Genomic DNA, 13,096 nt, shown 5'->3' with positions numbered 1-13,096 from the left:
CTTGACCCCAAGGACCCCACCAAATTTCGCCCTATCTCCAATCTCCCTCACATCTCAAAAATCATGGAGAAGGTCGTCAACTTGCAACTTAACAGAATTCCTTGAAACTCACAACCTTCTCCACCCCTCTCAATTTGGCTTCCGTAAACACCTCAACACTGAGACCCTCTTACTTTCCTTGACTGACTACTTACTCAGGGGAATGGATCAAGGTCACAGCTACCTTCTTGCTCTACTGGACATTTCAGCAGCTTTTGACACCATAAATCACACCCACCTCCTTGCCCGCCTAACCGACATTGGCCTTTCCGGCACAGCCCTTAAGTGGTTCTCATCCTACCTCGACAATAGGAAATTCACCGTGAAAATAGGCAATGCTGAGTCCTCTCACTACGCCCTCGCCCAAGGAGTCCCCCAAGGCTCCTCCCTCTCTTCTACCCTCTTTAACATTTACCTCACCCCCTTGTGCAAACTCTTATCAGAACTTGGCCTCAAATTCTTTCTCTATGCTGATGATGTGAAAATCATCATACCCATTCAAGGCTCCCTATCTGACACCCTTGAATCCTGGGGAAACCATCTCGCTGCCATCAACTCCTTACTTACCAACCTCCACCTCACTCTAAACACTGCCAAAACTGAACTCCTCATATCCCATCACCCCCCTACTAATCCTGCACTCTCAATTGACTCTGCTATCAAGATTCCTCATGCACAGCCCTGCGCAAGGAACCTGGGGGTCCTAATCGACCAACAACTGAACTTCAAAAAACATATCAGTGCCATACTCAAAGAGGGTTTCTTCAAACTTAAAGACTTAAAAAACCTGAAACCTCTCCTTCACGCTAGTGACTTCCGCACTGTTGTCCAGGCTACACTGGCATCCAAGATGGATTACTGTAACTCCCTCTTTCTTGGCCTACCCTACTCCTCCTTAAAGCCCCTCCAAATGCTACAGAACACTGTAGCCAGAACCCTCTCCAACGCTCACAAATACGACCACATATCCCCTATACTGTAGGACCTACACTGGCTCCCTATTCCCTCCCGCATCCTCTTTAAATCCCTGACCATTATACATAAAGCCTTATATTCCCATCACTCCAACTGGCTGGTAGATCCCCTCCAATTTGCCTGCTCGAATCGACCGACAAGGACCACTAACAAAGGGTCCCTCCATGTGCCATCCCTAAAGAAAGCGCACCTCACAGCTACAAGGGATCGGGCGCTCTCCATTGCTGAACCTATGCACTGGAACTCACTCCCAACCCACCTCAGACTTGAACCTTGCATCACCAAATTCAGAGCCCAGCTCAAAACCTGGCTATTCAAACAAGCCTTTCCCCAACACCCTTGATGAATATTGAATTGTGATGGATCATGACCTGAATTTGACTATGACCTTGTTCTTATGACATTATAGTTCACTTGTTGTTTGTTCCTATGCTTCTCTGCTCTCCTTATGGTTTTTTGTACCCCTTACCCTTCCCCTGTTACTTGTAATTTCCGTTGCTTTTGTTCCATGTAAACCGAGGTGATGTTTCGACTAACATCGGTATAGAAGACTTTTAAATAAATAATAAATAATTTAAAAGGGATGGTTTCAGACATCTCTTTAATGAAGTTTTTGCTTTTATTACATCAGCTACCTCCTTTGTGAACCAGATTGGATTCTTATTTCTCTTACTTTTGTTAACTTTTCTAACATATAGAATTGTTGCTTTGGTAATTGCCCCTTTTAGTATGGCTTGTAGTTTACGACCCACGAGATCACCACCCACGGCCTTATTTTGCTATTTTTCCAAGCACCCAGTCTGTGCACCAAAATTTGGAAAACACAGTTTTACTGATGGAGCCTCTCCGTATGACAGAGGCGACACCACACAAGCAAACATCGGGGCTGTTATTGCATTAGATGACCTTTGCCCATAGGTATAATATAGTCAGTCGGCCAAAACAGTGTCCACATATTTCTGGGCGTCGCTCACAGATTCGGCGATCTGTCTTTCCAAACCCATAATCTAGCCAGGAATGCATTGAGGAGAAACATATCTGCTTTGCTATCAGACATGCGCAGATAGGCCCACATTCCTGCCGTTTGGCAGATACTTGAGATGAGAAATCTTGAAAAAACTTTATTGAATGGTTGTCTTATTTCCATTCTGGCTGTTTCCTTGAAGTGTGCCAAATTAGCTGCCGGAGTTCCCAGTTCAGAAATCTGGCGATTACCATGCAAGGCCTCTGATATCTGGATTTCCTTTGCCCCGTATCCTTATGTGCCTGTTCGACAATCAGCGCTTCCTTCAACTGGGGAAGGCTGAGAACACCCGGAAGCCACTGGGTAAGAGTGTCTGCCAGTTTCTGTTCCTCTGAAAGCCGAGAAAGCATAGGTTGTTCCTCCAAGATCTATTTTCGTCTAGTTTTCCCTCTTGTATTTCCACTAATTTCTCTAGCTTGTGCACTGTTAGTTATTGCCTTCGAGTATCTATCCGGGGCCCATATTCCAGCAGTGAAGATTTTTGTTTCTGAAATCTGGGCTGAGATTTCTTCCAGTTTGTCTTTTATTATCTCCAGATACTGCCACCGTTGCTTCACAGACAGCTGACTTTGCTGGGATATCCGTTGCGGATGCCATTTTGCAATCGCCGGCCCTGACTTTTTCCTCTCCTTTTTAGCCGGTTTTGCTGGCATACCCGAGGGGGATTTTGTCATGAATCTGTCAATATTAATACAGGCTCTTTCCCCGTGCGATTTGAGCAATGTTAGGAGGGTGGATGTATATGATGTTTTGAATAGAGAGGAGGATGGCACCAGGAGCCCACAGAGAGAGATCTTCCCGGGTTCACTGCATCATGTGGCGTCTCCCTTGTAGCAGTAATTCATTACTTTTAACTTTTCCCAAGGGCTTTGGGGGGGAGGGGGCTCATTAAGCTTTATGCATTGAACATAGCCTTATTTGAAAATATGTTCAGAATATTTTTTTTCATTTTTGTTCAAATGTGGGAGAGGGCACTATCAACTGTGTCTCTGCAGTCTCAGGTTTCCCTTGGTAAGAGGCTGAATTTGTCTTATCTTGTTAAAAAGGTGCATACGACTGGGCCAGAAAATCCCTGAGAGACCATGTAAAAGACAAGAGGACTCATATCTACACACTGGAGCAGCTGGAAGCAGGGAAGACCCATGACCCTCTCTGGAATGCTGCGCAGGTATTCTTGTACGGATATAACCTTTCCCCTCTCATGCTGACCGGGGGATGGCACCGACGAGCAGTCGTAGCATTGACTGATGTGCTTCACTAATGTTCACTTCCTGGGCGAGTAATACAGTGGACGTTTTATTTAATTTGTATTCTGCTTCGCAGGCACTTCCAATGCAGATAACATTCAGGTACTTGTAGTATTTCCTTGCCGCCTCCTCCCCCCAATAGACTCACAACCTATTTGTACCCGAGGCAATGAAGAGTGAAATGACTTGCCCGAGGTCCCAAGGAGTTGGCAGTAGGATTTAAGCCCTGGTTTCACTGCTCTAACCACTCAGCCAGTCCCAGTGATGTAGGGAGAAGAGCGCACGGCAACGATTTTCACGTGAAAGTAAAAAATACACTGAAATCCTTCAAGGCATGCCTTTGAGCAGGATTTGCCAACTTTAGACCTCAAGAGCCACAAACAAGCTTAGTTTTCAAGTTATCCATAATGAACATGCAGGAGATAGATTTGCATTTGCTGCCCACTGTATGCAAATCTATCTGTTGGATATTATTTGTGGATATCCTGAAAACCCAGACCGGTTTGTGGTTCTTGAAGACAGGGGCTGACCACAGCCGCCCTAGCCTGTTCCTATTCTTATGAAATGGCCTGGAACCTATAACCCCCACTGTCAGCATTGGTAAAATGGGAATGGCAGAGGTTTGTTTACAAGCATGTGGTCAGCAGCAAAGATATGCAAATCAGAAGTGAGATTCAGCTGCTGACTTAACAGGGTTTAGCTAACCCTGCTATCCCATGGAAAAAGAGCTGATAACAGGAGCTTCAAGGTAGAGTCAAAACACAAGTTTCTTTTTTTTCTGAGAGCATGCATAGAAATATTTCCTGAACATACCCAGATCAGTCCAGACCAGTGGGTTGTGCATTCCTACCAGCAGGTGGAGTCAGAGAATAAAAACTTTGGGCACTACTACTTAACTGAGAGTGCCACCTGCAGTCCCTCAGTATTTCTCGGACTCCAGCAGATGGTAGAGATGCAAACCTGCAGTCTTAGTTAAAAAAAAAAAAAAAAAAAAAAGCAGTGTTAGGGAAAGTTTTTTCCTAGGTTAGGATAGTTAGCAGATAGCTGTATAGCTTCCTGAGGTGTTAGGCACCTTCATGGGCCATACCTCAGTGGAAGCCAGGTGACCGGGGGGTTGGACACCCCTGCCTGAGTCTCGACCGCAACGGTCCAGTGACTTCGACAACCAGGGGCTCCTGGTTTCCTCGACTACTGAAGAGGTTCCCTTTCCTCACTTCCTCAGACTTCAGGAGTAGCTGGTTAAAGTTTTCTTCCAAAAAAAAAACAAAAACCTGACCGGTTCCTCTTTAAGGTAGGCAGAGTCTGATCTGGGGACGGGCCGTGACGTTTAGTCGGCAGGCCAGTCTAAGTGGGAGCTAGACCCTGTGGGTGTCGGCGACGGCTGGGGGGGAGGGGGGAGGCCGCACGCATGGTAGGCTGCGTTTTCTCGCACCGGCAGCTCTGCACTGAGCAGTTTCGTGCCTGCAGGTTAGATGGTTATTTTTAGCTCCTGCAACCGCGTGAAGGTTTCCCGGCTTGAATTTTTCTGATTTCCGGACGACCGTGTGGCTGCCCGGTCTGGATTATGGCATCCCCAACCCAAATTAGGGACTTGCCGTGCGAGTGGCACATCAGGGCAGGTCCTAGATGCCAGTTCCTTTGTGCTGCCTGTTCCACAGGGCAGGAGGGAAATTCCTCAGGGGAGACATCAGGCAGACAAGGGCTGCGTTCCTCTGGACCAAGGTCCTCCTCAGCAGGAGAGGGTGGCTCACGGCGTGTGTCATGGGAGGAGGATGTCCATCCCATTCTATCCCCGGTGGAGCCAGGTCCCCTCCTTTGGGGATGACTCTGGGCTACCGGACCCCCCAGCTGAGGGGGATGCCGACTTGGGGGAGTTCTGTCCTGAGTTTGTGTTGTTGCACCAGGCGATCCTGAAGAGAACAGCATGGCCGGACATTTTGGTGGAGCCTCCACCTAAGCGGGAATCTGTGGGAGCCCCGGACCTTCAACAACCTTCAAGGCAGGGGGTCCGGGTCTAGGATAGGTTGCCGGTCCCGCTTGGAGATACCACGGTCTCTGGAGTGGATATGAATCCGGGACTCACCCATGATATGGGTGATGGGAACCAAGACGACCCTGACCCAGATGAGCTGCCACCCTTGGAGGGTGATGATCCCAGCGTGGTGCATTTGTATAAGTGGGAGGAGCTCCGGCCTCTCATCCCCCAGATCTTGGAGGTCCTAGGGATCAAGGTTTTGCAGGAAGAGACAGACAGCTTATTTCCCATTGCCTAAGAAGGTCTGCAAGCTGGTGGCCCGAGAGTGGGACTCGCCAGATGCTGGTCTGAAAGTGGGTAGAGCCATAGCGAAACTTTACCCCCTGTCGCAAGATGTTTTGAATCTTCTGAAGGTACAGAAGGTGGCTGTGGCGGTGTCTGCCGTGACTAAGACCACCACCATTCCTGTGGCCGGGGCTGCTGCACTGAAGGACATACAGGACCACAAACTGGAGATCCAACTTAACCAAGTCCTCGAGGACTCCATGCTGAGTCTCAGGGCGGCGATTTGTGCCAGTCTCATGCAGAAAGCCTGCCTTTGTTGGGTCCAGAAGGCATCCACGGCTCTGAGTGCCGACGGTGGGGGGGCCCTTGCAGGCCGCACGATTGGAGGCAGGTGTTGCCTATGTCGCAGATGCTCTGTATGACTTGGTTCGGACCGAGGCGCGTAGTATGGTGTTCGCTATCACAGCTCGTAGACTCCTCTGGTTGCGGAATTGGTCAGCGGATTTGTCTTCCAAGTCTCAACTCTGTAACCTCCCATTTAAGGGCAAGCTTCTCTTCGGGGAGGACCTGGACCAATTTGTAAAATTACTGGGGGAGTCCAAAGGCAACCAACTTCCGGAGGATAGGAAACCTTCTGGGAAGTTTTTCCCCCTCAAGCTCGTTTTCGGGATTCTCGCTGATTTCGCACTGATAGGTCTTCAGCTCCTTCGGGGCCTAGGCCGGTCTCGGGGCGCCAGCAGTCCTTTCGTGGAGGTTGTCGCCCAGGCAGAGAGTCCATGGGCCAGGGTGCTGGACGTGGAAAACCTTCCCAATGAAGCCAGGGGCACCCATTCCATTGTAGAAGCTGTCTGAGGCAGATTGTCGAACTTTTACGCAGAGTGGGAAAGGATTACCTCGGATCAATGAGTCTAGGAAGTAGTCCGGGATGGTTACACTCTCAAATTTTCGCGCCCGGTGCGGGAGGCCTTTGTGGAGTCTCTCGCTGCTTTGCAGACCAAACGCGAAGCAGTACAGGGGATCCTACAGTGGCTTCTCGATCTCCGGGCCATTGTTCCAGACCCCTTACGAAACAGAGCAAGGGATGGTATTCGGTGTACTTTGTGGTTCCCAAGAAAGAGGGCACCTTTCGTCCCATTTTGGATTTGCAGAAGGTGTCTGTGAGTCCCCCGTTTTTGCATGGAGACCTTGAGGACCGTGGTGGCCACTGTGCGCAAAGGGGAGTTTCTTGCGTCCTTAGACCTCACCAAGGCGTATCTCCACATCCCGATCTGCCAGGATCACCAGCAGTTCCTCCAATTCAAGGTGCTGGGTCAACATTTCCATTTTCAAGCTCTTCATTTTGGCCTGGCGACGGTCCCACGTACCTTCACAAAGGTCATGGTGGCCGTGGTGGCGTTCCTGCGCAAGGAAGGAGTCCTAGTTCACCCGTATCTAGACGACTGGCTGATTCGCGTGAAGTCACGGGAGGACTGCGAAAGATCAGTCCAGAGGGTGATGCTCACCTTGCAGTCGCTCGGCTGGGTCATAAATGTCAAGAAGAATCACTTGGAGCCCAATCAGTCGCTGGTTTACTTGGGAGCGCTGTTCAATACCTTCCAAGGCAAAGTTTCTCTAGCATCGGACCGTGTAACGAAGTTGCAAGATCAGGTCAAGGCCCTCCTTCAGAGGAAGGTTCAGATGGTTTGGCATCACTTACAAGTCCTGGGATCCATGGCCTCCACCTTGGATTTGGTCCCATGGATGTTCACTCATTTGCGGCCGTTCCAGCGCGTGCTGTTGTCTAGGTGGAGCCCGGTGTTGGAACAGTTCCATGTACTGTTGCCTCTACTTCCAGAGTCAGTCTGTCGTGGTTACTTTTTCGCAGCAACCTGATACAAGGAGTGGATTTGGATCCATCGACTTGGATGGTTATCTCCACAGATGCCAGTCTGTCAGACTGGGGAGAAATTTGCCTAAACAAATCCGCTCAAGGTCTTTGGTCCCTAACGGAAAGATCTTGGTCCATCAACTGCCTCGAGACGGTCCATCTGGCCCTGCAAGCATTTCTGCCCCTAGTCGAGAACAGAATGATTCGAGTGTTCTCAGACACTGTGACGACGGTAGCTTACATCAACCAGCAAGGCAGGACACCTGAGTCTCGCGATGGTGCTGGAAGCAAGGCTTTTGTTCACTTGGGCGGAGCGCCATTTCAAAGGAATCGCTGCGTCTCATGTCGCAGGGGTGGAAAATGTTCAGGCGGACTTCCTCAGCAGGCACAGCTTGATCCGGGGGAGTGGAAGTTAGCTCCCGAAGCTTGGAACCTCATTTGCGCCTGGTGGGGCGTGCCTCAGTTGGATCTGATGGCAACTTGGGCCAATGCGAAGATAGAATGCTTTTTTAGTCGTATTTGCGAGGTGGGCTTGGTGGGATTAGACGTCCTAGTGTGTACTTGGCCCACGGGCATTCTTCTCTATGCCTTCCCCCCCCCCCGGCCTCTCATCGGTCGGCTTCTCCGATGCATAGAGCGACATCCAGGCAGCATAGTGTTGGTGGCTCCAGAGTGGCTGCGTCATCCATGGTTCATGGACCTGGTTCGAATAACACTGGAAGGTTCCCTGCAGCTGGCTCATCTCCCGCACCTACTCCATCAGGGGCCATTATTTTCGGATCGGGAGGATCACTTCTCTCTTGCGGCTTGGCTTTTGAGAGGCGACAATTGCGATTGAGGGGGTTATTCAGAGCAGGTCATTTCCACTCTTCTTCAAGCACGTCGACCGTCTACTTCTATGGCCTATGTTAGGGTCTGGAAGCTGTTTGAGGCATGGTACCGCCAGGGCTCCTTAGTCCTTTGTCAGTGGAGATTCCCCAGGTGTTGGATTTCCTTCAACAGGGGTTGGCTAAGGGTTTGGCTTTCAATTCTCTTTAGGTCCAGGTAACAGCCTTACCTGCCTTAAGGAGCAGGTTTCATGGTCTGTCGCTGGTGGTTCACCCAGATATTTCACGGTTCCTCAAGGGAGTCAAATATTTACGTCCGCCCGTTATGTGCGGATTGGAGTTTGAACCTGGTGCTTCGTGTGCTTTGTGGAGCCCCCTTTGAGCCTTCAAGACAGTTTTCCTGGTAGCCATTTGTTCTGCACGACTGGTTTCAGAGTTGCAGGCTTTGTCGTGTCAGGATCCCTTCCTTAGGATTTACGATGATAAAGTTTCGCTGCGCACAGTTCCTTCTTTCGTTCCCAAGATGGTGTCTGCCTTTCATGTCAATCAGGCAGTGGATTTGCCAGGATTTCCACAGTGGTCCAGGGATTCCCCCTCAGGAGAATGAGCTTCATCTTCTGGATGTGCGTCGCACTCTTTTGCGCTATTTGGAGGTTACCAATGACTTCCGGCGGTCAGAACATCTGTTTGTCTTGTTCGGCGGGGGGGGGCTAAGAAAGTGACCAGGCTTCCAAGGCGACAATTTCGCTGGATTAAGGAGGCTATCTCCTCGGTCTATGTTGCTCGAGGGCGTCGGGTCCTCGTGGGTCTGAGAGCTCATTCCACTAGGGCCCAGGCTACCTCCTGGGCTGAGTGTCAGCTTCTGTCGCCACAGGAAATCTGCAGAGCGGCTGTTTGGTCCTCCCTTCACATTTTCACCAAGCATTATTGTTTGTATGTTAGAGCGCAAGATGAATCGTCCTTCGGTGAAAGTGTTCTGCGCACGGGTCTTTCGGGTTCCTGCCCAGTGTAGGGTGGCTTGGGTACATCCCACTGATCTGGACTGATCTGGGTATGTTCAGGAAAGGAAAATTGGTTCTTACCTGCTAATTTTCATTCCTGTAATACCACAGATCAGTCCAGAGGCCCGCCCCCATTTCAGATTTCGAAAGATTGCCTTGAGAGGTGATATTTTCCGGAAGAAAGAAATTTGTTCTCTCTCAGTTGCTCTTGAAGGAGCAGGTTCCGAGGTGGTCTAGTGGTTTTTTGCTTTCTCTGTTACGGGTGAGGGGTTGGCTGTTGTGTTTTGAGTTCCAATCCTCTTCACCCTTTTGTTAGGTTAGTTGTTTGGGCTTGGGTACAGGCCAATACTGAGGGACTGCAGGTGGCACTCTCGGTTATGTAGCAGTGCCCAAAGATTTTGTTCTCTGCCTCCACCTGCTGGTAGAAATGCACAACCCTCTGGTCTGGACTGATCTGTGGTATTGCAGGAACGAAAATTAGCAGGTAAGAACCAATTTTCCTTTAACTTGCACAGAAATATAGTAAAATGTAATTTGGAATTGAAGTTTATATAACAAATGGATTTGTTTTATAAGTTGCTTTAATTTCATCTACCTCTGATGTAGCACTACAGACCTATGCATTGAAGCATCAGGACTGTGCCCTCCATCTGAGCATATCAACAAGTCACTGATGCCTTCAGCATTAGATATGAAAAAAGAATTAATAATCCACAGCATTCTAGAAAAATATCATATTATGGTGATATAAAAATGTTTTCAAAACCTTTTTTTTTTTTAATTTTTTTTTTTCCTATCCAAATGTATTTTAAAATAAGAGCTGAAATTCCAGGGAAGATAACACCACCAATCTTATCAAACTTGATAAAGAGACCTTGCTGTTAGTACCTCATAATGCATGGACTTGTGGCTTGAAGGATCCCCAGAAATCACAGTATTATCATTTATGCTTTGTGGCCAAATTATAAATTGGAAGCACAAACAGGTATGCCATGTGAGAGATTTACTCACCTCAGATGCGCTATTGACTTCCAGTCCCTGCAAAAATTGTTTTAAAGCCAACACATCACTAGGATTATTTGTTTTAAATAAAATGTCGTTTTTTTGGGGTTTTTTTAATAGTGTGATCTTGAAGAAGAGCACGCCATTGGCTGGCTGACCTCTGCCATTTCCCTGGTAGATAGTCCAGGCCAGACCCCTTTCAGCAGCTGCTTATGCCCGAGCTACATCCTGCCGTTTCAGAATTAATAGTAAATAATGTTCTTTCCCATTTAGCTTCAGATGGTGCAAGAAGGGAAGATGCATGGATTTCTGAGAATGTACTGGGCCAAGAAAATCTTGGAGTGGACAAGTACCCCTGAGATAGCCTTGAAATACTCCATCTACCTCAACGACAGGTTTGAATTAGATGGTCGGGACCCAAACGGATACGTAGGTGAGTGGTATTTTTTGTCGGCATTGAGCGAGATACATGTTACTCTTTTCACAAGACACGTTCGTGTTAATGTTGGCGCTTTCATTATCCCTCATCTCTGATAGAAGGATAGTGCTCAACATTTTACTTGCAGGCTCAGCGAACCGTGATGTCAGCATCACTATAAATTAGAGAAGCCCCCCTAATGGAGCACCAGACATGCACATGATGTTGCTAAACACAAGATGTCCTTGTGTCGCATCCACGCCTTACTTGAACAGCTCCTGTCTGCTTTCCTTCCATGGCAGGTTGTATGTGGTCCATCTGTGGAATCCATGACCAGGGATGGGCGGAACGAGACGTATTTGGGAAAATACGGTTTATGAACTATGCAGGCTGCAAGAGGAAATTTGATGTGGAGCAGTTTGAGCGCAGGTACAACTCCAAGAAGTTTACCTTCTAACCCTGGCTCTGAAATTTTTTCGACCTACCCAGGAACCTCGGGTGAATCCTACTGAGAACACAGAAAGCTTTCTTATCTGGGATCATTCTACAGAAAATTGCGTTTCAGCAGCAGAACAGCTACAGGAGCCTTTTAATAAACTTTTTGCTGGGGAGTTTATGCTCATTTTTTTATTTCTCTTGTGTTCAGGCCGTGGTAGGAAAGCATGCTCGCAGGGAATAGTTGATCACTCTCTCACCCTGCTTGGCTGAGGTGCCGGTGTACTCAAGGAATTACAACACCATTCAGCCCTTCAGAACTACTGCCATGATTTGCTATATTAGAGAAATATAATATATGCTTCTGTTACATACATTTTAACAAAAGTGTTCCTATTCCTACCCCACATCCATCCAGACTCCTGGGTTTTGCCTCCCTGTCAGCAGATGGAAACAGAGAAGAAAAGCTTTACTGTCCCTGCTACTTAAGCTAGAGTGCTACCTGCAGTTCCTCAGCATTTCTCTGTCTCCAGCAGATGGTAGATTTTATTTATTTATTTTATTTTATTTCAAATTTTTATATACCGGCATTCGAGACAGCAGTCACATCATGCTGGTTCACATAAAACAGGGGTGCATAGTAAACATAACTATAACAATGGTGCTGAAAAGGCAGTTACATATAACAGGGTGATAAGAACTTGGCTGAGAAGGAAGAAAGGACAGGATTAATTCACACAGGTAAACGATAGAAGATATGGTTAATCAAGATATGGCTAATCAAGGTGTAGTTGGAGATTAGTTGACCATGTTGGTGTCTGGGAAAGCTTGTATGAATATCCAGGTCTTTAGTCTTTTTTTGAAGGTTGAGATGCATGGTTCTGTTCTGAGATTTGAGGGGATGGAGTTCCATAACGGTGGAATGGCTGTAGAGAAAGCCCGGTCTCTTAGTGTGCAGTGTCTGGTAGATTTGGACGGTGGTACCTGTAGCGATCCTTTGTATGCATCTCTTGTCGGTCTTGACGAATTGTGTTTAATAGATGTTTAAAATCTTCAATCTGGAGTTAAAAAAGAAAAACAATTTCTTGCAGGACTTCCTCCTTGGGGTGGGTTAGGTCCCTGGTGGGGGTTCATCCTCTCTGGTTGAGGTGAACAAGCAAGGGATTGGTGATCCTTGGTGCTGGCTCATTGAAACCACTGAGAGGGTTTCAGTTAACTGGTGGTCCAGTTCCCTCGATCCCCTATAGAGCCCTCTGGAACCAGCTGCTGCTCTGCAGCATTCAGGAAATTTTGTCTTTTTATTACAAAACAAAAACCCAATTGATTTACCCAGCGGCTTGGAGAGGTTTTCTTGACTTCGGCTGCCTCTGTGAGTAATCAGTGATCACACCAGACGCAGGTGAGAGCTGGCAGTAGCTGGGAGTCCCGGTGTTGATGAGACTGCCATGGTGAGTGACAAGGAGGTAGCCTGTCTGGGGCACATATGGCGCAAGCTAAGGCTCAAGTCAAGGCTTGCTGCTCGGGCAGGGATTTGTGCACTTGTCTTATCTGTGCGAATTTGGGTGCACTCTGCGTCTCTGGGGGAGAAGGCAGCTTGGCCGGTGCAGGCTCCATTATGGCACCTAAAAGTGCAGACTATGGTGCATAAAAGGGCCGATGAGGTTGTCGGGAGCCGCCACAGATCCTTTTCGCGTGAGCATGGGAATGGCCGCCATCTTAAGTACAGTTGCAGCAGCACTGGAGGCTCCCGGGGAGGCAGAGGATTCCCCCTCCCTTATCACCTGCCTTGCAGAGTTTGAGGGGGAGGCTGGAAGATGAGGAAGCCTTAAATCAGGAGGATTTGATGGATTCTCAGGCTTTTTCCTCTGATTTTGTTATTTCTCCACAGAGCCTATCATTAGGCAGCAGGGGAGGAGCACCCTCCTACCCAGGGCCAGCTGCATGGTGACTCATGTCTTGCAAAAAGACATCATCCAACATCTGGAATGTGCTCGGCTTGGT

At 48.2% G+C, this 13,096-nt stretch overlaps 1 protein-coding gene across 1 annotated transcript in view; it reads left to right on the top strand.

Annotated features, from left to right (window-relative positions):
- LOC115099142 (deoxyribodipyrimidine photo-lyase-like) overlaps positions 1-11,271 on the top strand; it is a 58,881-nt gene extending 47,610 nt beyond the window's left edge. Inside the window, 3 exon segments of the mRNA XM_029616511.1 lie at positions 3,085-3,206; positions 10,516-10,675; positions 10,963-11,271. Of these exon segments, the coding sequence (XP_029472371.1) occupies positions 3,085-3,206; positions 10,516-10,675; positions 10,963-11,117 (437 nt within the window). The 3' untranslated portion in view covers positions 11,118-11,271.
- The last annotated feature ends 1,825 nt before the right edge of the window (positions 11,272-13,096 follow it).

The sequence above is a fragment of the Rhinatrema bivittatum genome, chromosome 9, assembly GCF_901001135.1.
Source record: "Rhinatrema bivittatum chromosome 9, aRhiBiv1.1, whole genome shotgun sequence".
In the NCBI taxonomy this organism is placed as follows: Eukaryota; Metazoa; Chordata; class Amphibia; order Gymnophiona; family Rhinatrematidae; genus Rhinatrema; species Rhinatrema bivittatum.
Note: the sequence above shows the minus strand (reverse complement) of the source record. Positions and strands in the feature narration are given on the sequence as shown.